This window comes from Phaenicophaeus curvirostris, chromosome 21 (assembly GCF_032191515.1).
Source record: "Phaenicophaeus curvirostris isolate KB17595 chromosome 21, BPBGC_Pcur_1.0, whole genome shotgun sequence".
Taxonomy (NCBI): Eukaryota; Metazoa; Chordata; class Aves; order Cuculiformes; family Cuculidae; genus Phaenicophaeus; species Phaenicophaeus curvirostris.
In genome coordinates this window covers 2610698-2638297 of record NC_091412.1, presented here as the reverse complement: position 1 = coordinate 2638297, position 27600 = coordinate 2610698, and the positions used below count along the sequence as shown (strand labels likewise).

Below are 27600 nucleotides of genomic sequence, written 5' to 3'. Positions count from 1 at the left end.
TCCCGGGGGCTCTAGAGGCTTCTTTGGGGTCCTAGAAGGGTCTTAGAAGGACCTAAATTGGTCCCAGGGAGCTCTAGATGCTTCCTGGGGATCTAGAAGGCTTGTAGAAGGCCCTAAAGGGCTCCCAGGGGGCTCTAGATGGTTCCTTGGGGTCCTGGAAGGGTCGTAGAAGGCCCTAAATTGGTCCCAGGGAGCTCTAGATGGTTCCTGGGGATCTAGAAGGCTTGTAGAAGGCCCTAAGGGGGTCCCAGGGGACTCTAGAGGCTTCTTTGGGGTCCTAGAAGGGTCTTAGAAGGACCTAAAGGGGTCCCAGGGAGCTCTAGATGGTTCCCGGGGATCCAGAAGGCTTGTAGAAGGCCCTAAAGGGCTCCCAGGGGGCTCTAGATGGTTCCTTGGGGTCCTAGAAGGCCCTAAAGGGGTCCCAGGGGACTCTAGAGGCTTCTTTGGGGTCCTAGAAGGGTCTTAGAAGGACCTAAAGGGGTCCCAGGGAGCTCTAGATGGTTCCTGGGGATCCAGAAGGCTTGTAGAAGGCCCTAAAGGGGTCCCAGGGGGGCTCTAGAGGATTCCTGGGTGTCCTAGAAGGGTTCAAGAAAGACCTTCAGAGGTCCCAGGGGGCTCTAGAGAGTTCCTGGGGGTACTAGTAGGGTCTTAGAAGGCCCTAATGGGGTTGCAGTAGCCTCTAGATGGTTCCTCAGGCTCCTAGAATGGTCTTAGAAGGACCTGAAGTGGTCCCAGGGGTCCCTAGAGGGTTCCTGGGGGTACTAGAAGGGTCTTAGAAGGTCCTAAAGGGGTCCTAGGAGGGTCCTAGAAGGCCATAAAGTGGTCCCAGGGGGGATCCAGAGGGTTCCTCAGGGTTCTAGAAGAGTCCAACGAGACCCTAAAGGGGTCCTAGGGGGCTCTAGAATGTTCTGCGCAGTCCTAGAAGTGTCCTAGAAGGCCCTAAATGTGTCCCAGGGGCCTCCAGATGGTTCCAGGGGGTTGTAGAAGGGTCCTAGAAGGCCATAAAAGGTGCCCAGGGGGCTGTAGAGGGTCCTAGAGGCATCCTGGAGGTCTCTAAAGAGGTCCAGGGGATCCAAGAGGAATCGTAGAATACCCTAAAGGGGTCCCAATGGGCTCCAGAGGGGTTCTGGGTGTCTAGGAGGGGTCTTAGAAGGCCTTAGAGGGTCCCAGGAGCCTCTAGAGGGTTCCAGAGGGGCCCAGGGGGTCTCTAAAAGGGTCCTGGGGATCCAAGAGGGGTCTTAGTATTCTCTATGAGGTGGCCAGAGGGACCAGCACCCACATCCCTGGGAAGCCACTTGTCCCTCACGCCCTGCTGCCACTTGGGGTGTCCACCTTCCCATGCTGTAGACACCACACCCCCACATCCCAGTCCTCACTTTCCATGAGAAGGAGCAAAGCAGCTGCCTTCTGGGAGGAAGCAGCCATCATCCAGCCCCACACCACCCCCCCCCCAAATTCCTTCCTTGACAACATCTTTTGCAAGACACCCTTGCCCAATCCCCCACCGGATGCACCAAGGAGAAACGTCTTTCCTAACCCCAAGGCTGCTCCCCCATGTCCACAGTGACCAGGCGTCCAGGCAGACATTGAAATATGTCTGTAAAGTGTCTCTTTTATTAGCAAAACTCACAAACTCATTCCAAATACAAATAGAGGACAAAAGGGGGTCCGGTGGTGAGGGGTCTCCAGTGGCTGCAGAGGCCTCAGCCCCCCAGGAGCTAGTGGTGCTCAGTCCCTTCTCATGGAGTCATTAAGACATCTTGGACTCTCCATGCCAGTGGATGAAGATTGGTGCTGGGCTGCACCTATCCGTCTGGTAGCTGCCCGGGATCTGTGGTGGCTGCCAGAGCCACCTCGATCCTCTGCTTGAATCCTGGTTGCACAGGAGCTGGTGGAGATAAAGCATTAGCGGGTTGGTGCTGAGAGCTCATTGGATCTTCCTCCGGGTGCTCTCGGTACAGCGGTTCAGGATGAGATCTTTGCTGGGACGGGGAGGAACAGCAGGTTGAGCCTTGGGCTTGTCCTCTTCATGCTCATTTTTCTCAACTGCGGGTAAAGCAGATGTACAGGTAGATCTGAGCTCTCCACCACCCAACACCTTCATGTGAATGTTCAAAAGCTTCCTATGTAATGGCCACCAAAGCTCCTGCCTCTTCTCCTGTCTTGGCCACGTGTGATGGTCTACCTGGGGGTCAGGGTGGTGGGATGAGCCCACGAGTGCCCATCTGGGAGCTCTGCCTAGGTGGAAGCCCAGCTCTAGATCTGCATGAGGAGCTCCTCTGTCTCGGAAAGGTCATGGAACCTACAAGGGGATTACCGGATCCAAACTATCTGCCCTATCTGCAGCCTCCTTCTTCATGCACCACCTCCCTCTAGGAGCTTTGCTGACAGCTATCGTATGAGATAATGATAACAATGACAGCAGCAAAGGTGAGGTGAGCTGCACAGAGGAAAGCACAGGTCCTAAATGTGGGCTGGCCTCCTACCAGGGCCATATTCTGCTCCTTCCCTGTTGAACCTATAAGCAGAGGTAAGAAACCTCATTGAAAAGAAACATCTGCCTGCATGTGCCTCCTGTACAGGAGAAGGGCGGATGGGCTAGGTGTGATCTCCATGTGCTGTTCTACTCCAGCAACCAGCGCTGGAGGGCACAGGCTGTGCCTACAGGTCTCTAGCCCACATCCAGGATAAAGGCCCTGCTGAGACTCACTGATGACATTGGCCTTGTTCTGTAAATTGTCCTTCGTGTTCCTCCGGCTCTGGATGTACTTCCTGCTGTTCCTCCTGTAGGTCTCCTGGCTGATGTGTTTCCGGCTCTGCTTGTGGATGCTCTTTGCATTTCGGATGGTGGATCTGCAGTGAGTCAGAAAATAAAGCTTTCAGTTTCCATGCTGCAGCTCTCATCACACCCTTTCTTGTCGAGTATTTCCCCTCTCCGCTTCCTCCTCTGCCTCACCCAAACCCCAGTGCCTACCCTGTGGTTTTCCCCTGTGGATGCCAGCCCTCGAGGGCAACCCCAGGTGAGACATGATGTACAGCACGTTAGGAAATCATAGAATCATAGAATCACCAGGTTGGAAAGGACCCACTGGGTCATTGAGTCCAACCATTCCTATCAAACACTAAACCATGTCCCTCAGCACCTCACCCACCCATCTTCTAAACCCCTTCAGGCAAGGTGACTCCACCACCTCCCTGGGCAGCCTCTGCCAGTGCCCAATGACCCTTTCCATGAAATATTTTTTCCTGATGTCCAGCCTGAACCTCCCTTGGCGGAGCTTGAGGCCATTCCCTCTCGTCCTGTCAAATGGCTGGAACCTTGCTGTGGAAGCAAATACCAAGGGGTGAAGCCTGAGCATAAGCCTGGGAAGTGATGATGGGCATGGTGAGGTAGATGGGGTGTAAGGCTGGAAGGACAAAACAGGTGTGAGGTTTGTCCAACAGAGGCCAAGAAAGCCCTAGAAGTGATCTGTAGCTCTTGGATGAATGGACATACAGCAGCATCCTCAATGTGGGGCTTGGCATGGCTCTCCAGAACCCAAGGATCAGTTCCTGGGCCAGGGGTACATGTCAGCATGCACCTGGATGAGTGGCGTTGAACCCACAGCAGAGAAACTACTGAGAGAAGTGAAAGGCTGAGCAGCTGGAGCTGTGGGATGGCACAGTGCTGCAGGGGAAGCCCCAGCATTTGGGACTGTCCCCAGGCAGGCAGATGCCACCACTTTGCCTTTGCTGCCAGGGCGTGAGAGAAGTGGCTTCTGATGTACCCTTGCATCCTCCTCTTGTTCTGCTCAGGCCAACGTGCCTGTCTGCCTTCCGCCCCTCCCTAGTTTGAGCGCACACCCCATTTCACAGCAAGGCTCTTGCCCATATCTGCAATCCCCGATTTCAACACAGGATGGGGGATGATGTGATTGAGAGCTGCCCTGTGGAGAAAGACTTGGGGTGCTGGTGGATGAGAAGCTCAATATGAGCCGGTGATGTGCTTTTGCAGCCCAGAAGACAAACCGTGTCCTGGGCTGCACCAAAAGCAGCGTGGCCAGCAGGTCGAGGGAGGGGATTCTGCCCCTCTGTTCCTCTCTTGTGAGACCTCATCTAGAGTATTGTGTCCAGTTCTGGAATCCTCAACATAAGAAGGACATGGAACTGTTGGAACAGGTCCAGAGGAGGCTACAAAGATGATCAGAGGGCTGGAGCACCTCCAATACAAGAACAGGCTGAGCGAGCTGGACTTGTTCAGCCTGGAGAAGAGAAGGCTCCAAGGCGATCTTATAGTGACCTTCCAGTACCTGAAGAGGCTTCAAGAAAGCTGCAGAGGGACTATTCACAAAGGTTTGGAGTGACAGGACTAGAGGGAATGGTTATAAGCTGGAGAAGGGCAGATTTAGCCTCTTCACCATGAGAGTGGGAGGCCCTGGAACAGGTTGCCCAGGGAAGCTGTGGCTGCCCCGTCCCTGGAGGTGTTCAAGAACACATTAGATGGGACCTTAGGCAGCCTGATCCAGTGGGAGGTGTCTCTGCCCATTGCAGGGAGATTGGAACTGGATGATCCTTAAGGTCCCTTCCAACCCAAACGATTCTGTGATTCTGTGATATCAGCAGGTCACCACCTTTGTGGATGGCTCAGCCTGGCTGTGATCACCAGCACCACAGGGACAGCATTTGGCATGGAGAGCAAGTAACTGTCCTTGAAACAGGCCTGCTCACTTCCCCAAGGGTGTGAATAAGCATCACCGAGCTCAAATAGGTGGATCTGGGCTGGTTTACAGTCTCACACTTAATCCATGCTCCAGCAGAGCTGGGTTTTGAGAGATTTTATAGCGAGGCTGCTGTGTTTTCTGGTGGGAAGAAAAACTAGTGGCAAGCTCTGCCCTTCCCTGCAGTTTTCTTTGCATTGGAATTAATGAGTTATTAATGCTTTTTATCTTTTTAATCAAAATAAAATCCCTTCCATTAGCTCAAATCCTCCCATCAGATTAGGCCATTTGGCAGCTCTGATTAGGCAAATCTCTCCTCGCTTCTCACAGATTTAGAGGATGCATTTAGGAAATATATTAAAAAAAAAAAAAGGCCAATTTGAAAATTAAACGGGATTAGCCCAGAAAAGAAAACTTTGTAGGAGGACAAGGGGAAAGCTGGACGACCTGCTGGAGCAAGGATCAGAAATGCTGGGGTCCTTCTCCACCTGTGGAAGTCAGGGAGCACAGAGCTATTTTTGCAGCAGCCCTGGTGTGTCTTTGCCCAACTCACATCTCTCCTGGGCAGTTCCTCATTGCCAGGAGGAGCAAGGGACACCACAAACCACTGTCTGGTTTCATTTCACCCCCCTTGAAGAAAAGCTTTAGTCTTCTTCCGACTGCCCAGGGCTTCTCCTACCTCCGCGGAGGAGCGCTCCGGTTCCTCAGCTCACTCTTCACGAAGGTGTTCGCCTCCCCAGCTTTCTGCAGGTACATGGAGGGGTAATAGCCCGTGGCTTCATCCTTCCTGCAGTGCAACACAAAGCAAAATTGCTTGCAGTTCTGGCTCTGCGACCACTGCCTCCTCCTCCCTGTCCCTGGTAGGATTGCTGGAGCGGGGCAGGCTATTTCTTTTCATGATGCTTTCAAGGATGGGGGCTTGAACTATCCCCCACCTCATTTGCCTGTGGATCTCCCTGAAAGTGTGGCTTGAGTCCCAAAAGCAAGTAGGTATTGGACAGAGCAAGTGCTCAGAACTTTCAGGGTCTCCCCAGCTCATATTATTTCCCTTGAGGGTTTAGCCGGGCTCCTGCAGGATTGCTCAGGGCTCCCTGCTGCTGTGTGCTCAAGAAACCCTCCCTGGTCCTCATCTGCCCCCCAGCCCAGCTCACCTGCAAACACCAGGAGATCCTCCCAGTGCCACTTGACTGGGCACAGACTGGGGTAGGAGGATCCCTGGGGTTTGCAGCCACGCCGTGTCCTACTGCGAATGTGCAATCCGTGGCTCTCCAGAGCACAAATGCAGCTGGGATTCCCCTTGGGGAAGCCCAGATTGCAGGGCAGGGCAGGGCTAGGATGAAGGCTAAGGTTTTACAATGCAAAATGTTCCAGAATACTTAGGGGCAAAATAACAGATAAGGTTCTTTTCCATCTGCCTCCTTCTTCCTTATTTCTGCAGGCGCTATCAGAGGAAGAATCAGGTGTGACATTTAGCATTTGGGAAAGCCACGGGCTACTAGAAACAGCTACAAAAGCAACCAGACAGTCCATGGCTTTCGCAGCCCCAGTGCTTTGAACTGCTGGTTCATCCCTTCCCTCTGCCCGAATCTCTCTTGCTTCATTTGTTCTTTCCATCTCTCACCTGATAACCCACCAGCCATCGAGGAGCTTGTGGATGACTTCAATGATATCACCCTCCTTGAGGGACAGCTCATCCTCCTCCACAGCTGTGTAGCTTTTCTGAACAATGTACTGCTCACCTGTACACAAAATCAGACAGTGGGTTGTGCGCTACCACCCCAGGGGTGGGGCTCAGCCTCTCCAGCTGCTGAGGAGAGGAGGCACCAGAGCATCTATCCCATGTTTTAGGGGAGGCCCAGGGTGCTTCAGATCCCCAAGTTTGGATTCAGACTTTTCCCAGTCTCATCAGCACCTGTGGCTGATCCCAGCCCCTCCAGCACCTCTCCAGGAGAAAGCTGGTGAAGGCAAGCAGTGTAAGCACACTTCGCTCTGCTGAGGAGGATGTTTATCCTCGGGTAGTTAAATGAGCAAGAAGGAAGCGTGCCAATAGTGTCTGTTGCAGTGTTTTGAAAGCCACGAAGATGAAGCCCAGAGAGCAATCAACATGAGTCTGCAGAATCCTGCTGCACAATAACACCCCACTGTCCTTGTGGGGCGATGCGGAGAGTGGATAAGGACAGCACAGAAATCAGGGGCTAGGGAAAGCCTGTGCCTTGGTTTGACTGCTGCTCTGTGCTCCTCTGCCAGCCCAGCCGCTCGGCGTGCACGCAGCTAGAAGCCAAGAGCTAGGGAAAGCTGCACCTTGGTTCAGATACCACACCGTGCTCCTCTAAACAGCCACTCAGCATGCACCCAGCTAGCTCGGGAGAGCCGCTGGATGAAGATGTGCATCTGTGATCAGCCAAACCAAGCACCTAGTGCTGAGTTTCAGCTCATGGGAAGCTCCCAAGTTTGAGAGGAAGGCACTGAACCAAGATTTATCCCATTTGGCAGCTTCTGCAGCACACCCTCTGTGCCCAGCAGTTCCACTGCAGCGTGGACCCCAACGGGGGCCTTGCAATGAACCTGTGCTCTGGTCCACACCCTTGTTGCCCCAACATTTTACCTGCATAATTGGGCTCCTGCTCTTCAGACTCATCGGGACCATCCAATGGCTCCAGATAGGCAGCTGGCACCCAGCCCCGTTTATTCCTCAGCTGGCAAAACCACCAACCTGCAACAAAAGCAGCTGTGGGCAGGAGCAGAGGGTGCTGTGGGGGCACCAGCATGAAGTCCATTCCCATCTGGGGCAGGCGTAGACGTCCATGTGGCCTGGACAGAAGGGACAGTGCTGGGGCCGATCTCTGTTTACATGGCGCAACCAGGGAGCTTGGCCAGATCATCCTGTTTCCTCATGAGCAGGAAACCTGACAGGCTGAGGCATGCAAGGACATTGTAGGGTTTTCTAGGATTACCCCACAGCTTCCCTGGCCAAACCCAACTGTCATGTGGCTCCATGTGAATGTGAAACACGTTCCAAGGGGTGGGAGGTGCAGAGGGGTTCAATGCTGTTGGTTGCATTTGCTCTGAGCCTCTCCACTCCATCAAGAGACCCTGATACAGCCACCTATCTTTTACTCCACGCACCAGTGTAAATAACTCACACACTGTGTTGGGATGCAAGATGCAAGAGCAGCCCCCATGCTGACATGGTGGTCAGGAGGGGGCTGGCCCTCAGGGCTATGCGGAGGGATGGACAAATACCATTCTCGTTCTTCTCCACAACATCCACCATGTCCCCAGCTTGCAGAGCCATCTCGGATGTGGAGCTCTTCTCATAGTCAGCGATGGCTCGGTATGTTTGCAGGACAATGGGGCCGGTGATGTCTGCAGGGGAGAAATGAAAAATCTTCCCTCTCCTGGCCCCCAGCACACAAATACCCTATTTCAGACAGGCCAAAAGCAGTCCCAGTACAGCCCAAATTGCCCTCCCAGCCTCTCCTGGTGCCAAACCAGCTGGATCACAGAATTATAGAATGTCCTGGGAAAGGACCCACAAGGACCATTGAGTCCAGCTCTTGCCCCTGCACAGGACAACCCCAACATTCACACCGTAGGGTGAGGGTGTTGGACAAACGCTTCTGGAAGCATCAGCCTTGGCACCGTGACTGCTTCCCTGGGAGCTGTTCCCGTGCTCCACCACCCTCTGGGGGAAGAACCTTCTCCTCACGTCCAACCTCACCCTCCCCTGGCACAGCTCCCTGCCATTCCCTCGGCTCCTCTCCTTGGTCCCCAGAGAGAAGAGCTCAGCGCCTGCTCCTCCTCCTCCCCGTGTGAGGAAGCTGTCTCCTGAGATGGGGTGCCCCCTCAGTCTCCTCTTCTCCAGGATGTACAGACCCCAGGGACTTCAGCTGCTCCTCACACAGCTTTCCCTCTAAATCCTTCACCAAAGTGCTCTCCCAGCTGCAGCTCTGTCACAGACTGTGCTCTCGGTCAGGCTGCCTCTCTCCCTATCAGGATTTGCTGCTACTGAGGCAGCTGCTTGCATCCCTCTGAGGCCTCTTACCAGAGGAGGTTTTCTTGGCATCCTTTGGCAGGAGGAAGACCTCAGGCTTCTTGATCCTAAATGGGTCAGAGCAAAGGCAGCTCAATGCCCACCACCCCTCACCACTGGCCCTCTCCACGAGCTGCTGCCAGCGCCCAGGGCTGGGGACGCAGAATTCCCCCCAACCCAGAGGGCAGATGAACTCACTGGCTGTCCGTGACGGGGTTCATGTCATCGGGTCGGACCTTGAAGAAGTTGACCACGTGCAGGCACCGGGAGATCTTGTGGGGCAGGTTGACCAGCGCATAGCAGTACTCAGCCAGCGTGCCCTGCCTGTTCTGGGTTGAGCGCTGCCCATCGAACCACTTTGGGGCTGGGGGAGAGGGGAAAAAGCAGACAGGGTGCCCTGGTTTTAGGCATTTCCCAAGCAGGCTGCTCTGAATCAATAATTTTACCCAAACGAGTGGGTTTGGCCCCAGCGTTCTGCATGGGGCCCCTAAGGCAAAGCTCTCTGTCACTGCTCCGACCCTGGTCGTGGCGAGCACGTGGGGTTCATGCGTGGTGCCAAAAAAGCTGGGGAGAAGCTGACCACAGAGCCACAGCTGTTTCGCAGCAGCCCTGCAGCCGCGGGTTCCTCATTTAGCAGTGCAGCAGGGAGGTGAGCGTGGTCCAGCACCCACCCTGGGTGCCGTGGGCACCTCTGCCGCCTGCGGATCCTTGCAGAGCTTAAGCAAGCCTGGAAATGACCTTGTTCGATGCTGTTTCAGTTCTAGGATAACTCCCACATCCATGCTCAGGCTACATCCAGCTGCTGGGCCACAAACACAGCGACTGCGCTCGGGGACAAGGAGGAACGCAGGGGCTGTGCCTGGGGAGGCATGTCCATCCCTCCATCCCAGGGGCTACGGCGCAGGTCCTGCAGCAGCCGGTCCTCACCCCAGGGCTCAAAAATGCCACAGCAGTCATAGAATCATAGAATCACAGAATCATAGAATGGTTTGGTTGGAAGGGACCTCAAAGCCCATCCAGTCCCACCCTGGGGACACCTCCCACTGGACCAGGGGCTCCAACCTGGCCTTGAACACCTCCAGGGATGGGGCAGCCACAGCTTCCCTGGGCAACATGTTCCAGGGCCTCATCACCCTCACAGTGAAGAATTTCTTCCTAATGTTTAATCTAAATCTTCCCCCTTACAATTTACAGCCATTCCTCCTCGTCCTATCACTCCATGTCCTTGTATAGCAGCATCGAACCCCATGTCAGGGTGTGTGTGCAGCCAGTAGCATCCCTCCCAGCAGACTGATGCCTGTCTGGTCCCCAGTGCTTTCAATTCCCCAGACAGGATGAGGACGCTCAGAATTGCCCTGGCACAGCAGCAAGAGCTCATCGGAAAGGTCCCACCACAGCTCAGCCCCGTGAGGACCCCTTGACATGGCCCCCGTTCCGCTGTGTGGTGCAGGTTTATTCCTCCTCGAGAGGTTTCGACCACAACCTGCAGCTCTTTCACCTGCCCCTTCCTGTCTCCTTTAAAGCAGGAAATTAAATAAAAGGGGGAATTTTGCTGGCCTGCACCGTGCTTAGGGACAAACTGTCTGCTCTTTGGATCAGGAATTCACTCTCTGTCATTGAAGACATATTGCATTGCTTCGTCTTACAAAATATCTGTGTTGTCAGAAGAGCAGTTAAAAAACAATCCAAGTGGTGCCGTCACCCAAGGAGTGCTCAGCTCAGCTTGGCTCCGCTCAGCTCGACTCAGCTCAGCTCAGCTCAGCTCAACTCGGCTCAGCTCAGCTAAGCTCACATCAGCTCAGCTCACATCAGCTCGGCTCAGCTCAGCTCAGGCCAGACCCACTCAGTTTGGTTCAGCTCAGGCTCCCCAAAGCGAGCGTCCGCACCAGCGAGGTGTTGCAGCCAATGCTCCACGAAGCATCTCTGGTCAAGAAGGACGGGACGTGCAGAGCTAGCAAGTGTTGAGAGAACCCATTGCTGCTCAGACAGACCTTTCTAGTGTTCTGATTTCAAGCTCAGTGGGCAGGAACAGAAACCGCCCCGAGCACCTGCGCGGGAGGCAGTGGGCAGAGGTCGCTCCGCCAAGGAATTTCCCAACCAGATGCAATTTCTATTTTAGCCCCGAGCCCCGGCGCCTGCCCCTCACCTGGCAAGTGCGGGATGATCCGTTTCTCCATGTTGATGTCCCCGGATTCAATGGGGAACATCTCCTTCAGCGCTTTCTGTGGAGCAGAAGCAGGCACGGCTGCGAGGATGGCACTGGGGGGATTCCATGCCCCTGCCTGCCTCTTGCCCCCGTGCTGGTGCTCACCCCGCTGCCTGCGGCACGCGTTGACTACACCGCACACCTCAACACCAGGAGAAACCTGCCAGGGGAGCACAGAGCTGGTGGCTCCCCACTTCAAAGGGAGAAGGAGAGCCCAGGAGCCTCTTTTGGGGCAGTTTCAGCTGGGATTCACCCTTCTACATTTCTCCACTCCAAGCGTGGTGTCCTGGTCTGGGGGTCAGTGCCCGTCCCGGGATGACTCACGTGGAACTCATATATCTCGGTGAACCGGCGGTAGACGAGCTTTTCGGAGAGGTCGTTCCACTTCACCAAGAACATGTAGACCTGAGGGGCAGAGTGGAGGTGCTGCAGCTCTGCTGGCCCGTTGGACCCTGCATCCCGCTTGAGCCAAAGCCTCCAGAAACCTTCATGGATGTTTCCCTTCCCTTCCTCACCCCAATGACAGCAGCTCAGCACACCAGTGAGTGAGCTGAGAGCTAGGGAAGCTTGGCAGGGACAGCGAGGGGATGAAAACATGCAGACAAACATTTTGGTCTCTGGCTTCCTTCAGCTCATGCCAGCTGCCGTGACTCCCCCCCAAAAAGGATACTCTTAGTTCCTCGGTCACATTTATCTAAAGAAATAAGCTGAGGCTTTTTACCCCAGCTGCTCCTCACTACCCAGCTCGTTGGAAGGTCATTGTGTACTCACGTAGTGCTGGCTGGGGTAAAACCTTTTCTCGTAGCCCAGCAGCTCGATGTGCCGGATGAAAGGATCTTCCATAGCTGCTCCCAGCTGCGGCGTCCTGCTCCAGCTCCTGAATCCCCGGGTGTCTCAGCGTCCTCTCCTCCTTTCTGCCTTCGCACAGCTCTGCTTCCCCATTAAAACCCCTGAGAAAGCAGAAGTCACGCTGCAATCACACCCATAATTGTTTATTCACTGTGGTTTTTATTGAGTCGGTTTTTTCCCGTGGGGAGTCTCCAGCCCAGCCCACCCAGTGGCTCCAAGGCAGCAGGGAGACCTCGGAATTTCCTGGAGATACCACTGAAGTCAGAGGACAGAGAGGGGTGGCTGCTGCCCCTATAGCCAAATGTCCCCTCCAACTGCCGACGCTGCCCTGCGATGGCTCGAGGGGCTGCAGCAACCCCTTTGGCAGAGAGTGACTGGCTGGAGGCAGGACAAGCACCTTGGGAATGGGATGAGGAGTCTTTACCCTCTTGAGCAGAGTTGGCTGGCCCTCAAGTGCAGGGATGGCAGCACCTCATGGCTCAGAGACCGTCCTGCATTGCATTCCCACGGCCCTCGGGGAAGCTAGAAGCAAGATGCAGGCAGGACAGGGTGGCCACAGGCTGGACATGCAACAGCTCCTCCCCTTGCATCACCATTTTCTTTCCATCACCTGCAGCTTCAACAAAATCTGCCACCAGAAGGTTCCTTTGAGCGGCCCCTGAGCACCTGAGCCAGCCCCAGCGCCACAGCTTCACTCGCTGCCTTACCCAGGCATGGGGCAAGCCCAGGGTGGGCTGGAGATGGACCCCTGCCTCCCATTGGGACAGCGTGAGGGTCCCCAGCAAAGACCCTCAAAACAACAGCGCCCCAGCACCTTCCTCCTCTGCCCTCAGCTCCGAGCAGAAAGGCACAAAGGGATGCACTTGTCAATCCTGTGCTGTTTGTAGGCAAAATGCAATGGGAGCCTCTCGTTTTTCCCCAGGAAGAGCTCCCTCGGTTACACTGGGTGCCAGTGCTGGGCTGTCCCTGGTGCCCTTTAGCTGTAAAGACAAACTCTTGCTCTGCTGCATTAAAACAACCAGATGCTAACCCCGGCCTTCCCCTCAACTGCAAGGTCGGCGCTTTGCAGGTGTTGAGATCAGAAACACGGCAATTTCAATTTGGTTCATTTTAACCTGGGGGTTTCCCTGTATGCAAGGCAAAATTCTGCAACCAGTAATGTTAAAACAGAAAGCTCCGGGGCTGCTCCGATTGTGCTCTAATAGCCAGGCTTATGCAGAACCACCACAAACTTTGTCACCAAAGCTAGTTTCATAACTACAATTGCTTGTACTAAATTTAAAACTGCTTTAGAGACAGTGCATTACTGGAAACCTCTTAATCCACATGTTTCTTCCAGCTTCCTCATTCCTCATCTTGTGATATGAGAAAGGAACCGGATCCAGCGTGTAGCTCACTGCTGGCAATGGGTTACTTCACAGTGAGATGCAACCAGGATGATACAAGGCTTAGCGTTTCCTCCAACTGTCGCAGCCACACTAGGTGTCAGGTAACATAATTTTAGAAGAAAGTTCTTAGAGGAGTAATGACGCATCTGACAAACAGAGGAGTGCACAGAGTTCACGAGCTGATGTTTCACAAAACAAGGCTGGCATCTGATTGCAGGACCTGGTTTTTGAGATGGAGAACTCCCACTGGCCTCCGGACCGAGGTGGCAGCAGCGCTTTGCAGAATTGCATCCCTACTTCGGAGTGAGAACAGCACATACGGGACTGACACTGCTGGACTTCAACCAAGGTCATGGAAAATCGAGTGCTGAATGTTGTTTCTGAGGTGAGTGCTCCACCCTAAACCAGTACCAGCATCTCCTAGAAGTTAAAAACTGAAGAAAGGAATATTGCCCTAATTTTGTTCAAAACATATTTTTTTTTCTTTTCTTAGTTTAAATTTAAGTTAATTCAGTTCAGAGCCCAGGGAGGCCTCGCCTGCACTGCTGGGGGCAAACTGGAGCATGTGTGAAGCCTTGGAGTCCTTCAGGCTACAACAGCTGCTGCAACAGATGACACAGACATGGACCGTAGGGAAGGAGAAAAGGTTCAAGTTTTGTAAGCAGAAAACTTCAGATCCCAAGGGGAAAGCCCTGGCCAGCAGCTGCACAAGAGGTGCTGCCCCTCACCTGACATCTAGTGGCTACTGCTGCGAGAAAGCCAGGTGCCCACAGAACCCGTGCCCACGGAACACAAGGCTCCACAACAGGCATCATGAACTATTCAGATCCAAAATTCCTGTGTAAGAGAAAAAAGCCAGCCCTAGGTGCCAGGCTTTCAACGTTCGTGAACATGGGGAATACACTTGTCTGCTGCTTCCTTACCCCAAAGCACTCTGCTGGAACAAAACACATTCAGACCTCCAGTAAGTTGTTGCAAATTTATTTATTTACTTGTTTATTAGTACAGCCAAGGCTTTTCAGGGCATTACCACTCGATACCCGAAGAGTGACACCTCAAGTAGCACTAGGTTGGAAATGAGGGAGATTTTCATACACGGTCAACATCTTAAAACGTCTGCTACCTGTTAGGACTCTATATAGAGATAGATAATCTGTTAATATAAAATCAATATAAAGGTATAAATATTGGTGCAATTATTTTGTCAGTCTAATTTCTCTGTACTGGATATAACCCAAATGTCCAAGACCAAAAAAGTGACTTCAGTATTGCGCCTGATGCACCCATCGGCATCACTGCAAGCCCAGCAACGAGTCGGACACAACGAGCACCCCCGTTAACTCCCCACCTCACACAAGGACTCCAGTAAAACCCGTGCATCAGTTCTCACTTCACTATTTTTCAGCTCCCGCATTCAAAGTGCACAGCACCTCGGCAGGACGTCCACGCTGCTGTTAGAGATGTAGCTGGAATCTCTTCCTTTCAGTTCTGACGCTGTGATGCTTTCCTCTCGTGCTGAGGGAGCACCAACAGCTCCATTGGCAGCATTCGCCGTGCCGAGTGCCTCCCAAAGACAGCCGAGAGCGAAGAAGGGTTGGACCAGCCTTCTGCTTTTTCAAAAGGGGAAGCTGAGAGCCAGCTGAAAGCCTGGGGAAAGCTGCATTCACTCATTTCCCCTTTCTCAACATTTCCAGCAACAACTGTGGAACAGACAGTTGCCCTGTGAGCAACCTGTTCATGGAGGGATAATAACAGAGCACATCTATTAAAGTAATCAGCAGTGAAACACGTCACTGGGACAATATCCGAACAGCTAAGAGCAAACAGGTGAGTAAAGTCCACGGGCTCATTCCCCAGACTGAGATAGGTGCTGCCTGCTGAGGCAGGAAGGCAGCGCTGCATCAGTCACCATGGGCTCCCAGCCAGATTGCTGGAAGGGACAGCCAGGACCAACGTTTGCAAAATGACTCCGCATGGAACTAACCCTGCTCCTACTGAATCGGCACGAGCTCTGAGTATTTAAGTGGGAGACCCGAGATTTGCATGGAGCAGTTGTGAAGGTGCCAGCACACGTCCCACAGCTCTCCCTTGCCTGCGGAATGAGACAGCACGTCCTGCTCTGAATTCATCTGCTGAATTTCAGTTTGCTCCTAAGGAACAGATGCTACATCCAATTGTATTTAAGGCTTCAAAATTTTCCTTGAAGATACAACCACCTTGCCTACCCAGAGCTGTATTCCTGTCTGAAAGGCATGACTGGAACTTCCTCTATTGGAATCATAGAATAGTTTGGATTGGAAGGGACCTTAAAGATCACCTAGTTACCACTCTCATGACTAACCAGGCTACAGCACATTCTACTGCTCAAAGAATTCCTGCTAGAAGTCAATTTGTTGTAAAATATGTAAACGTATTCTGCATGGAGAGTTGTGGAAACCACCAGACAGGTCTTTATTTCTTGGTCATGGAATAAGGTTTACCATTTGTGCATAATGCAGTCGCCCCAACCTCACGGCAATAAAAGAGAAACCTTTACAATAACCTCTATCTTCTCTACAGACGTTATCACACAGCCAGGATTTACATCTCTTCTTGTTTGTGAAACTCGAAAGAAATGCATACATGAGTCTCTTACCGATGTGAGGAGTAACCAGGACTACAGAGGATTCAACTTTTGACATTGCAGGCTTTACAGCAGCTCGCAGCATACACTTCACAACTGGATGAAAGGGAGGGGTGTTTCCCCTTGAGCTTGCAGGAGAAAAGTGGTCTCTCATGTTCACGTGAGTTTTGTCTACGTCAGGACTCCAAGACCAGACCCATCATAGATAAACCACAGGATGTCCTGATAAAACACGCACTTACTACTTTGAATTAGCAGAGCAAACTATATCAGGGTTTAATTTAAATTGGTTCCTAATCCACACACTGGAACACTGGTCATTCCACAGTCCATCTCATTAATGCGTACGAATGGTCAAGTGAACCAGTTTAGCTTTTGTTTACGAAAAACATATGAATTGTGATCGATATCATAGGAAAGATTAGTTCAAATATACAGATACTATTGTCCAATCAGCCATTAAAGTAGTAAGAACAAAAAAAGACCCAAAGTAAAGCTAACAAACTGAACTACTTGCAGGAATGTTTCTTCATTAAAAAAGCTTGGATGAATTCAGCTATGGTGAAATTCTGCTTTATTGAGAAATGTAGACAGCCTCTGTTAAGTCCCTGTTGGTTTTCATCCCCATCATCTCGCCGGCACTGCTGCATCGAATTTAGTCCTGATAATATACTCCAGAGTAAAACCAGCATTCCAAATCTACAGTCATTCTTTGTTTTAAGTCAATTCACAGAACTGCTGAAAAAGTAGACATTTCTATCTAAAAGTACAAAAAGGGTTTGTATAGAAGGTACTTCTCTTACACAGTTATATTACACAGCTCAGGACAGTCCCGCAGGCTCCTTTCAGAACGGAGTGCTTCTGCCTGGGTAAGAAAAATTACAAGGGCGAGTTATTTTCATTGTAGCTCTGTATCTTACTACAGTTTGTAACAGTTCTTTTAGTATATTTTCTCCTGCCACGTTACAGCAGCCTTCCAGGGCTCTGGGAAAGCTGGGGAGGGGCTCCTATCCGGGACAGCAGGGATCGGATGAAGGGGGAATGGTTTTCAGCTGAAAGAGGGAGATTTTAGGCAGAAATGTTTTGCTGTGAGGGTGGGGAGGCCCTGGCCCAGGTTGCCCAGAGCAGTAGTGGCTGCTCCATCCCTGGAGGGGTTCCAGGCCAGGCTGGATGGGGCTTGGAGCAACAGCCATTTTTGCATTACAAATTAAACTCAGCTTTTGATAAAAGTCCATGAAAAGAAAAGCAACTTTTAAAGGAAGTTGGCTTGTCAGCAAGGTAGCAGCTTCACCAACTGTCCCCAGCTTAGACAATGGTGCAATCACAGCAAAGAGCCTTCCTGCTCCATTACGATTTGGAAATGTGTAGGCTTCACCAAGAATAATAATGCTCTTTCACATCACCACGTGTTTCACATGCTTTCACCCTAAACTTGCATTGACCCAACTTCCAAGGTATGTAGTTACCATCACTCATTATTTAGTTAGAGGCCACACTCCTAGGGCTGCCTGCCTCACAGATCAGAGAACAGCGTCCTCTACATTGTATTTGGACAAAGGAGTGAAAACACCCTACATTTTATAGGTAAGAACCAAGAGGAATGAAATAATCCACAAGGAAAGGACTGGCACCTCCTGGCATTCAGTCCTGTACCTCAGCCCTCTTCTCACTACAAAACAGAAAAACATTATCCCTCGACAAGTACTGAATTCCAGAAACATTAAGTTCCTTTACCCAGTATTGAGGAGCTCTACCACGTTGGGTCCGGTTCTTGCTTTATTTGAGAACTTTCTTCTGTTTCTGTAATATCTGTTGAAAAAGCAGTAATGAATGAATAAAAAAGGGAACTTCCCATCCTACTTTGTTGTTATTGCTGTACTGCTACAAAAAATGATGGCAACATGAAAAGCACTTGTTTATCATCTTAAAATGTGAATGATAAACAAGAATGTATTCACAACAGCCTGATTCCGTGGAAATTACCATATTCGTGTCAATCTAAAGCAACCTGGGATCTTTCAGACCTCTAGTTTTTAAAGAACAGAAAGAAGAATTGGCATTAGAAGTGTATGAAACATAAAATTGCTTTTTATGTAGCTGAAATACTAGGTGGGCAAGAAAGGAATTTAATTGAGAAAGGAAAGAAGATATGATCAGTGAAAAGAAAGGTCAGATCTATCATTGTTTTGGTGTGCACCTCACTATTCCAGCCTTCTCCCTCCTCTTTGTCAATCCCAGCATCATTCCGTCCCCCGTCCTCCTCATCGATACACAAAGTGGGGTGAAGATTTCCAAACACCCCCAAGTTTGACTGTAGCCTGTGACTTCAAATACTCCAGGCATGATCTCTGCTTCACGTTAAGATGCTGCCTTCCCAGGGCAGCTAGCAAAATCTGAACCGACTTCTGCTCTTGCCTCCTGGGTCAGTTACTGCATTAACATTCCTTGCGCAAACCCGTCCTTTTGCAGCACTGACTAGTTTTTCCTATTTTCTCCCATCCACAGGACTGCTGCTCTTCCCCATACTGGTTTCTGCATTATTATATCTCAATCTGTGCAAAACACATTTTGACCCTAGCTAATTTTTCTTCTTCAGTGCACAGTATCACAGAGAAAGGCCCTGTGAGGTGCTTTAAAAGAGATACATTTTATATTGTTGGCTAAAGCATTCATCATCTTATGATACGATTTTTTTTTTCATTTCTAGTAGACTCGATTACAAAATCTTTGCTTTTTCTTGTTCACAGGGATGCTTCAATGTAAACCAAAGAAACCCTGTGCCTGTATAGCACTGCCTGTATGACTCAGAGCCTGGTTTTGGTCTTTTTATAAACAGAGGATATGATGTGGGAAGGAAATTGGGTTTTCACTGAAGTTGTTTGGAAGGTTCAAGGATAGGACAGTTCATCACTACAAAGCCAAGCCACTCCACAACGTGATAATTTCGTAGCTTCTAGCCTAGTCCAGAAGAAATTTTGAGTTCTTTAGCAATTACATGCTTTTTCTCAGGATGATTCCTCTGGGAACTGGCTCTGAATCCAGTTTTGGATGACAAATTCAAAACCACATCTATTCAAAACCACCCCTTTGAAGGCACACAGCTACATTTCCTCCACAAGGCTACTCAGAACAACTGCTTCTCTCCATCATCGAACAATTTCAGTGATCCCACACAGTTCTGGCATTACAAAGACATTTGATATTTCAGCTTTCAATAACTGTGAGCTCAGATCTGCAGATCGGTTCTCTGTGACTCTAACGCTTGGCTTCTTTTTGTCTTGACTGCTGGAACAGGATTGATTTACACTCCAAGAAAGACCTACTCATAAAACTCGGAGAACCTGTAACTGAGCTTGGAACAGCAGTAAGGTGAGCATGTTGGCTTGTTTCAGAGTTCAGTGACACGACAGGGAAAATGAAGCAACAGAGATTGGAAAGGGCATTTCCATGGAAAAGAATACAGAAGAATGGGAATGCTGAGATTTGCTGCTTTCTCTTCTGGTTCTAAGCTGGATTAGGGAATGAACTCAAGTTGAAAGTTTTAAGATGACAGGTGCTGATGCACAGCAGCCTCCATCCAGGGCTGCTGGCTGCACTGCTGCCAAGCTGCTACTGACCCAGGAGAGCCCTCTCGGGACAACCTGGCTCCTGTCAAACTGCCACAGCATCTCGGATCACCTGCAACGGCCCCACCAGAGGCAGCCACAGCCACCTCGGGCACACAGCAGACACCAGCATCCCAGTTCTCAGGTCAACTCAGAATTCCTAATGCTCCAAGACCAAAGGCACAAGCACAGGGTGGGTAGGAGATCCACAGTCACCTTGGTCTCACATACATCAGCACTGGGAAAAGACACAACTCAAGTAGATTCCTGGACAATAGGGATGTTTTTCAGAGCTTAACTTCTGGAAGAACAACAAAAGAAGGATCTGGAGCTGTTGCAATGGGTCCAGAGGAGGCTACAAAAGTGATCAGAGGGCTGAAGCACCTCCTGTACGAGGACAGGTTGAGAGAGTTGGGGTTGTTCAGCCTGGAGAAGAGAAGGCTTCGAGAAGATCTTATAGCAACTTTCCAGTGCCTGAAGGGGCTACAAGAAAGCTGAGGAGGGACTGTTCACAAAGGCTTGTGGTGATAGGACGAGGGGCAATGGGGACAATCTGGAGAGGGGCAGATTTAGACTAGACTAAGAATTTCCTCACCATGAGAGTGGGGAGGCCCTGGCCCAGGTTGCCCAGAGCAGTGGTGGCTGCCCCATCCCTGGAGGGGTTCAAGGCCAGGTTGGATGGGGCTTGGAGCCCCTGATCCAGTGGGAGGTGTCCCTGCCCATGGCAGGGGGGCTGGAACTGGATGACCTTTAAGTTCCCTTTCAATCCATACTAAACTATGATTCTATGAGTATCCCTCTCCCCAACCCAGAATATTCAGGTCCATATGGCATTCAAATTTCCAGATGATGGCAATCATTCACTTGCACAAACTGTGGAAACCACTGCGCTCAACGACTAGATGCATCGCTCAGGATATGAACAATCACTCAAGACCTATTTATAGTCATGACTCACCAAGCCAGAACAACAACTCATAAAACTACCTTATAAAATCATCTGAATAATAACTTCTGCTGCAGTGTCTTTTTCATATGATGCAGCATGGTATTAACACAGGTGAAAAAATGTCCTAGGTACCATTAAAAGATGGGGGTTTTGTTTGTTTGTTTTGATCGACCTGCCTACTTTTAAAAAAAAAGATTCAAGTTTGTTCTAAATGACTTAAAAATATTTGTTGATAATAACGGAAGACAAACACTTACCTCCTACAGACACTTCTGTTTGGCTTGGGTCAGCTGGCTCTTTAATGAAAAAACATAGGCAAACGAATATGAATATAGTTTCAACAAAACCAGACAAGTATCTTAGAAAAATGAGGGAAATAAAGTCTTCGCTGAAAAAAAAAGCCACATCTCTTATGATCGGATACAAATATCTTTGAGATAAACCTGTGTATCTCTAGATCGTGCAGCAAAATATAGCAAAATAACCAAACATTTAATTCACTGCACTAATTCTTTCTCTTCCAAGTATGGTTCACTGTGGCAGATGGGACTGCAAAGCCATAGCACAACATAACGTGCACTTGCAATGAACATATCGAGTTTACTCAAACTGCTTCAATATAAAACTGGATTTTAAAATGAAGTCATCACTTGTGGTTAATGCTGTCCTCAATGGCGAGTAAATTGTGTTTTGGGGGGAAGTGGGAAGGTGCAGAACAAAGGGCTTAAAGCATGTTTTAATTCCATAATGATTCTTCTGTTGATTGTGTTGATGGATTAAAGCCATTTAACCTCTTTAACACCACAGTGAGTTAAGGACAGACAGACTACAACAAGTTCACAGACCATCAGCACGCATTTGCCTCTCTCTCACCACCTCCAAAAAACAGAGGAGCCAGTGTTTCCTTTGTAATTATTTCCACTATGTAAGTGTCCCACTCTCTTAAAGTGCTTATCGAACATTTTCTCTTAGTTTCCCAGTTTCTTTGTGTAAGGGTTTATTCAATCAATTGCAGAAGCCTTTCCTGCACTACACCAAATTGAGATACACGCTTTTAAAAGGTCTACAAGTTACACAGGCAAACTTCACTTGGCGCAGACACACACACACGCTTCGAGTTAGCAGACATCAATAAATGGACACTGAATTGGCTTTATATATTGCCCCTACTAATCCTTCTCTTCAGCTCATTCATCACCTGCAAAAATCAAATCAAGGAATACGCCAATGACAGCTTGAAAGAAGCAATGGATCTATTAACTTATTCATATTTAATAGCTATAAAAGTCACCATCACACATCGTCTGTCAAAATAAAATGGCTCATCATGAGCAGCACGCGCCCACACCAAGACTACTAATGCCATCTGTCGATGACACCGAGAACCCCACACCTCTCCCCCTTCTGCAAGGACACACATCACGCTCTGCATTACCTGGCAGGGCTGGTGCTGCTGCTGGTGGAGGAGCTTCTGCTTCAGCTTTTTCCATCAGCTCTAAGATTAGACATGATCACTGTTTAGCTTCACAATGAAAATGGTCCATATGAAACACAAGGGCAAGTGTACTTCTCAACTCTGCAAAGCCTGAAACTTGTCGCATGAACAGGTTACTAATGCTGGTGACTGACATGCACTTCAATGATTTTTATTAAAGAAAACATTCCCTATCTTGTCTGCAAGTGCCAAAAACTTCTTTGCAAGTTCTCACATGTTCCTCAGAACAAGAATAAGGCACCAGACCTACATAAGCAGTAAGCTCAGAGCCTTCCAATCATTCACCTCATATCTATCAACATCAGATAATTCTGATCATAATTAATGGATGTGGATACAGCACAAAAAACACACCTTAATGATCAGTCTGCTCCTCCAGGGATGGAAGATGATCCGTGCTGTTCTTATTCAGCATATCAGCTAGCCTCAGTCCCAACACATAGAATCACAGAATCACTAGATCAAGTCCAACCATTCCTATCTACCACTAAACCATGTCCTTGAGTAAAAACCTGGAGCATGCTGGCAGTTATGCTGGATATAAAGTAGTTTAATAGATTCTTTAAACTTCTAATTCCATCCTCTGGAAATGGTAGCATACATTTATTTGCCTGGAAGGTTCCCTCTTACACAGGGATCTCTTTTCCACCTAAGCAGGACTGGTAAGCAGGTCACTGGGAGTTACAAGCTGCTGCACCTTCCTGAGAACACTTCACACCCACAGTTCACAGACCTCAGCGCGTTAGCTGGGATGTCCTGGTGGCTGGGAGCAAGTGAACGAAGGCTGGATTGCTAAGGCTCAGCCTGGGTAAGGCCAAGCTAATGACAGGAGGTTATTTGGCCCCGAATTTCCGATCTGACATTGGCTCAGAAAGAACACAACACGAGGGACACTGTAATGACAGAGCTCTGCAGATTTTTTCTCTTACATAAAAGATCTAAAAAAATTCAGGCAACTGAAAATACTAAGTCCTTTTTTTCTCCCCCAAACAATTCCATTACGATGGCCACATTGGCCGTGGCACTTCAGGTAATTAAACTGCCTTTCTAAGCTGTTACAGTTTCAGCAGCATGCAGGGTTTTCCACAGGAACACGGCTGTGCAGCTACTGGGCAGTTCTTTGTTATTAACTGCTCCTGCAACGGATCCAAACCTAAACCGTGGCACTCCCATGCAAGTCTGCTGCTCAGTAAGGATCCTAAATCTCTTTGAGGCTCTGCAGCTGAAAAATACAAAATCACTACCTTGCATTTAATGCTAATATTACACTATTCTGTATACTTATCACACTGCTCTCAATTTAATGGCACATGTTTAGCCAGGAAGTTTTAGTGAGACAAGACAGAGGAAGAGTGTTGTGCATAGAATTTAACCACTGTGGTGCCTCTGCTCCTAAGCGAAACTGTAGAAAATGAATCACAGTAAGTTACAAAAATACATTTGCCATCAGTGTTTGCGACATACTTACGACTGTTAATCACAAGTCCTGGAAATGGTCTGTAAAAAAAAAAACAAAACAAAAAACAAAGAAAAAGAATAACAATTGACTCTGAATTATCCTGCACAGAGTCTCCCTCCCACGCAGCCTCGCCTCATGGCTCAGAATAGAGGTCATGCTAAAAACTGAACATAAAGTCAAACAACACATAAGGAACCACCATAGCAGCACTTGGACACTGCAGTTTGTTCAGCAGGATTTTGTAAAGTAACACACAGAGAAAGATCTAAATCTTTCCCTCTGTGACAGGTAATTAAGAAGAGTGTCACCTCTTCTTCAGAGCTCAATTAAACAAAATGTATCAAGCTAGAGTCCTTTCAGTCAGAACTCTTCATGACTGAGCTTGGAGGATTCAGACCCTTTAGAAAAATATACTTCAGAACTTTATCGCCATCTCAAGATAAATGAAATCTTTTAGACTCCTGTGAAGCAGTCTGTGGTCTGAGAAGTTATGTAAACTGATAAATTCTTATTTTTTAATTCCCAAACTCCTGAGTAGGATTCCAAAGGTTCACCTGTTCTGCTTCACGCATACAAATACACTCTGTGTACAGACGTGTGTGCATACATCTATGCAAACACAGACACTCAAAAAAATTTCATGTATATTGTGACTGGACAATATTCTATTTTTATATATTGTAGATCAACTCTTTCAGTAGGAAAATAGATTACCTTAACTCAAGAATCTTAACACAACTGAAATACTGAAATACTTAAATACTAATATTAACACTGCTACAAACATACTATTTACTGTCAAGACCCAACATGCTCTGGACCTTTCTCAAAGCTTGATCTGATAAATGGGAGAGTAAGACCCACACTCCGTTATAGAATACAACTGGATTTTACCTCAGAAGACAGCTTTCTGTACTCTGCACTATTAATAAAATGCCCTTTGTCATACTAAATTCAGCATATTCTCCAAAGAGTCACCATCTTCATTCATGCTATGAACATCTGGGCTTCATTAGATTTGACATAAGAGCCAGTAGACTTTCCAGAAGAGCCAACAGCTTCCCACTATTTAAAGATGCGCTGCAGCCTCTATTCATTCCACAATCAATATATCCAAGCTACAGGGCTGTCCTCACAACCTCAGTACAATCTCATCAATGCCAGCCACCTACCGAACGACAGTGAATTTGATAAACTCTGCTGATTCCAGAATCTTCCTCATTGAGCTGATTTCCAGGTAACTGGGAGCTTTAAACGTCACGCCAGGAGGCATCCCATCCACCACCACACAGCCAGGGTTGATGGTGATTTTTCGATAAGGGACTTTCACAGGAAAATTCATACCAATGGCTTCGCCTAAGAGAGAGAGGTCACGGTTATTTTCAAGTCTACGTATTTATGGTTACATTGAAGAAAATGTCCTCATATGATTAGAAAACTAAACGTACACCCAAGCCTTCTATCAGATCTGAGACTGAAAATCCACTCAACAATTAAACCATTACATTATTATGAGAGTGTTAGTCACAACTCAGGCTCTCACCAGATAAAAACCCCAGATTCTGTTTCACTAAAAAAGGTGCAGAACAAGATATCTAAGGAAATGGAAATGGCTACACAAAGGAAAAGAAAGCATTCCACACAGCACTACTGAAAGACTTTCAGGTAAAGAAACTCAGGTCATTATTGCTGCACAATGCAATTACAAAGTAAAACCAAATAAAACTAGGATAGGTTGCATTTTAAAATTTACTCTAGTCCCAAGTATTAAGAGATCAGGACTAAGAAGCCCTAAGAAGAATCATGGTTTGCCAGCAAAATAAATATTTTATCCATGTTTACACAGAAAGAAAAAGGAGGTGGGAACATAAAGCAGCCTACACCCTTGGGATCTTCTGCGTAAAATACCAAGCAACCTACTCCACTAATGAAGGATTCTGTTTGAAGTCGAAGTGTGACATTCATATACAATCCTCAAACTTATTCATTTTAGTGATCACACAGATCATCCACTGCGATGACTCAGTAACATCAATATGAACAACATTAATTGCATTCACCTCTATGTAAAAATGGGGAGTAAGAAGCAATTACCAAATTTCCGGCTAAAAAGATCATTTACTTGCTCTCTCAATTGTCTGGCCTTCTCTACTTTTGACAGCCGTTCACTTTCATCATCTGGAAGAAATTGTTAGAGTAGCATCAGAATTAAACCTATTTTTTTTTCTGCCAGAGCTTGTTTATCACAGCAAGTTTCCTCAAAGTAAGCAGATGTAAGGGCTTTGAAACGGCACCGTGTGTTCCTGGTTTAAGCACTAACACAGAACTCTACGAACACACGGATTAGATGGTTGTTAAGAAATCTCCGAGAAGCTTCTAAGTATTTACATCACCAACGTTAGATTAGTCATCCAGAGATGATTCTGAAAGCTAGTCTAAAATCATCAGTTATTTTCAGTACGTGCAACAGTGGGGAAAGGGAAAAGCAAAGTGACATTCAGTAGATGGCCCGAGGATGCCACGTTCCCCGCAGTTTCTAACGAATGTAAGATGTGCCTGAGAAAGAGGTATCCAGTGCTGTTTAAGACAAAGCAGTTCAGTTTGCATAGTTATTCAATTCAGTCGGAATCCTGATCTCTTGAAGTTGCAAAGAAAGATGCAAAAAAAATCAGTATTTAATTTAATAAATGAAAGAAAAGGGAAAAACAGGGATATTTTTTAACTAGGGGCTGGGCCAGGAATATTCTACTAGAGATTGAATGGATCTTCATGCATTTCAGTGAACCAGCTTGACCGTAGGAAAAAACTTCACCACACTAAGTGTCATGCAGACTATACACATAAAAACTCTGACGTGAAAGCAGACTGTACACCCACCTGGTATGGTTACCTGAATGATGTTAAGATCTTCAACCCCTGCAGCCGTGTTGACCACCGCGTTTGTCGTGGTGCTTGCTGTATTAGCCATGTTAGATGAGTTAATTTTCCCTAAAAGGAAGAAAATTGATTTAAAAAAAAATCTCTAGACAGCTCAGATCTTGAATGTCACACACAAAGAAAATATTGCAAAAGAACAGGTATTTGGGAAGTTTTCAAAGTGGATACAGCTCCATTTTCAAAATGGGAAATGAGATATACTTATTGAAGGTCACACTACTCTGTCTTTCCAGCCCAAGAGGAGAAAGAGCGAGATTAAAGATAATGTGAATATTTACCTACAGCTGGCTTTCTGAAAAGATTATTAAAGAAACGGGAAAAAAAATGAGTATGCGGAATAAGTATTTTGGTATTTTTATTAACAGAAAAATGAAGGCACTTGCAGTTAATTCAGTAGCAGCACCCGAGTCATGTGCTCACTTGATGCATTTACAGAAGAAATCCCTTACAGTTGCATTTGTGAGTCACTGTCCAGTGGCACAAACTAGCATAGTTCAAATAATTCAGCAGATTTTTCCCAGCCCATAGTAACAGATAACAGTAAGACCCAAAACATTAAACTCACGCCCTTCCTGTCATATTTTTCTGCTGGTTTTCAGCACTATTGCCTGTGCAGCACTTGGCATTTTGACGACCTATGTATTAGGGGTAAACCTCTAGACCTGAATTACTCCTGTGAATCATGTTACTTGCTAAAAGGTAGCAAATAATATATTGGAGGCATGACTATTGTGAATAACTTAAAAAACATAACGCTCCCTTGCTAAAGCTATATTCAAACCCTAACTAGTAAGTGCTTTTCCCATGTTGTAGAAACAAACAAACACACCACAACGCAGAATGAATCTTTTGGGAACTGGTTAACACCAAGAAGCATTTCTGATTTGTATTTAAGGCTCAAAAGAAACTGTTATCTTAATGCTAAGCAGTTGCAAAACTCACTTTGGGGGCTTCTAGCAGAATTTTCCTTCACAGCTGCCTCAAACATCTCAGGCCTGTGAACACAATAAACATTTCATGTACAATAAAATCACAGTCATCAACATGAAAGAAAATGCATTTTGTAATATTAATTTATTAAAGATAGGAAGTAAGTGATAGCCTCCAACCATGTACCTAATGGCTGAGAGGTTCTGCAACTTCTTTTGCCGCTGTTTTCGCACTAGCACATGGTTATCTAAACCTATTATAGACAAGACAAATAAATCCTTACACCCTGCAATATATAAATCTTCACTTCTCAGCTCTTAGCACACTGCCAGCAAGTTTGATGTGTAACCCATATGTGTTCCACGCAGAAAGAACTAAACCAGTGATGCAATAACTGAAATGGGCTAAGAAATCTGTACTTGCTCTTCC

The 27600-nt window shown here is 48.0% G+C and overlaps 2 protein-coding genes across 4 annotated transcripts in view; both read right to left on the bottom strand.

The window, feature by feature from the left end:
* Positions 1-1592: 1592 nt before the first annotated feature.
* Positions 1593-11876, bottom strand: NCF1 (neutrophil cytosolic factor 1). 2 transcript variants are annotated; one of them, XM_069873902.1, is made up of 11 exons: positions 11708-11876; positions 11261-11341; positions 10877-10952; positions 8929-9094; positions 8743-8798; positions 7941-8063; positions 7303-7410; positions 6319-6436; positions 5377-5484; positions 2711-2853; positions 1593-1888 (listed from the first exon to the last, which is right to left on the bottom strand). In XM_069873902.1, the coding sequence occupies exons 1-11, from the start codon at positions 11777-11779 to the stop codon at positions 1806-1808; spliced, it is 1134 nt and encodes a 377-aa protein (XP_069730003.1). In that variant the 5' UTR covers positions 11780-11876; the 3' UTR covers positions 1593-1805. The 2 variants fall into 2 exon arrangements, with proteins under 2 accessions (XP_069730003.1, XP_069730002.1); XM_069873901.1 differs by having other exon boundaries at positions 1593-2046; positions 11708-11875.
* Positions 11877-16353: 4477 nt separating this feature from the next.
* Positions 16354-27600, bottom strand: part of GTF2I (general transcription factor IIi) — an 86364-nt gene continuing 75117 nt past the window's right edge. For both annotated transcript variants that reach the window (XM_069873923.1, XM_069873924.1), the window contains exons 30-38: positions 27184-27236; positions 26182-26292; positions 25399-25482; positions 24477-24660; positions 23314-23342; positions 21786-21845; positions 20608-20646; positions 17531-17605; positions 16354-16661 (exon numbers count right to left, since the gene is read on the bottom strand). In XM_069873923.1, coding sequence (XP_069730024.1) covers positions 17547-17605; positions 20608-20646; positions 21786-21845; positions 23314-23342; positions 24477-24660; positions 25399-25482; positions 26182-26292; positions 27184-27236 — 619 coding nt within the window. In that variant the 3' untranslated portion in view covers positions 16354-16661; positions 17531-17546. The remainder of the gene's footprint in view (positions 16662-17530; positions 17606-20607; positions 20647-21785; positions 21846-23313; positions 23343-24476; positions 24661-25398; positions 25483-26181; positions 26293-27183; positions 27237-27600) is intronic.

Coding starts and splice junctions, on each gene's coding strand:
- NCF1 (XM_069873901.1), bottom strand. CDS start 11,779: ATGGAAGATCCTTTCATCCGGCACATCGAGCTGCTGGGCTACGAGAAA. Junction 7,411..7,940: donor TGTGGAGAAGAACGAGAATG/GTATTTGTCCAT, acceptor CTTTTGTTGCAG/GTTGGTGGTTTTGCCAGCTG. Junction 6,437..7,302: donor GCAGGAGCCCAATTATGCAG/GTAAAATGTTGG, acceptor TTTTGTGTACAG/GTGAGCAGTACATTGTTCAG.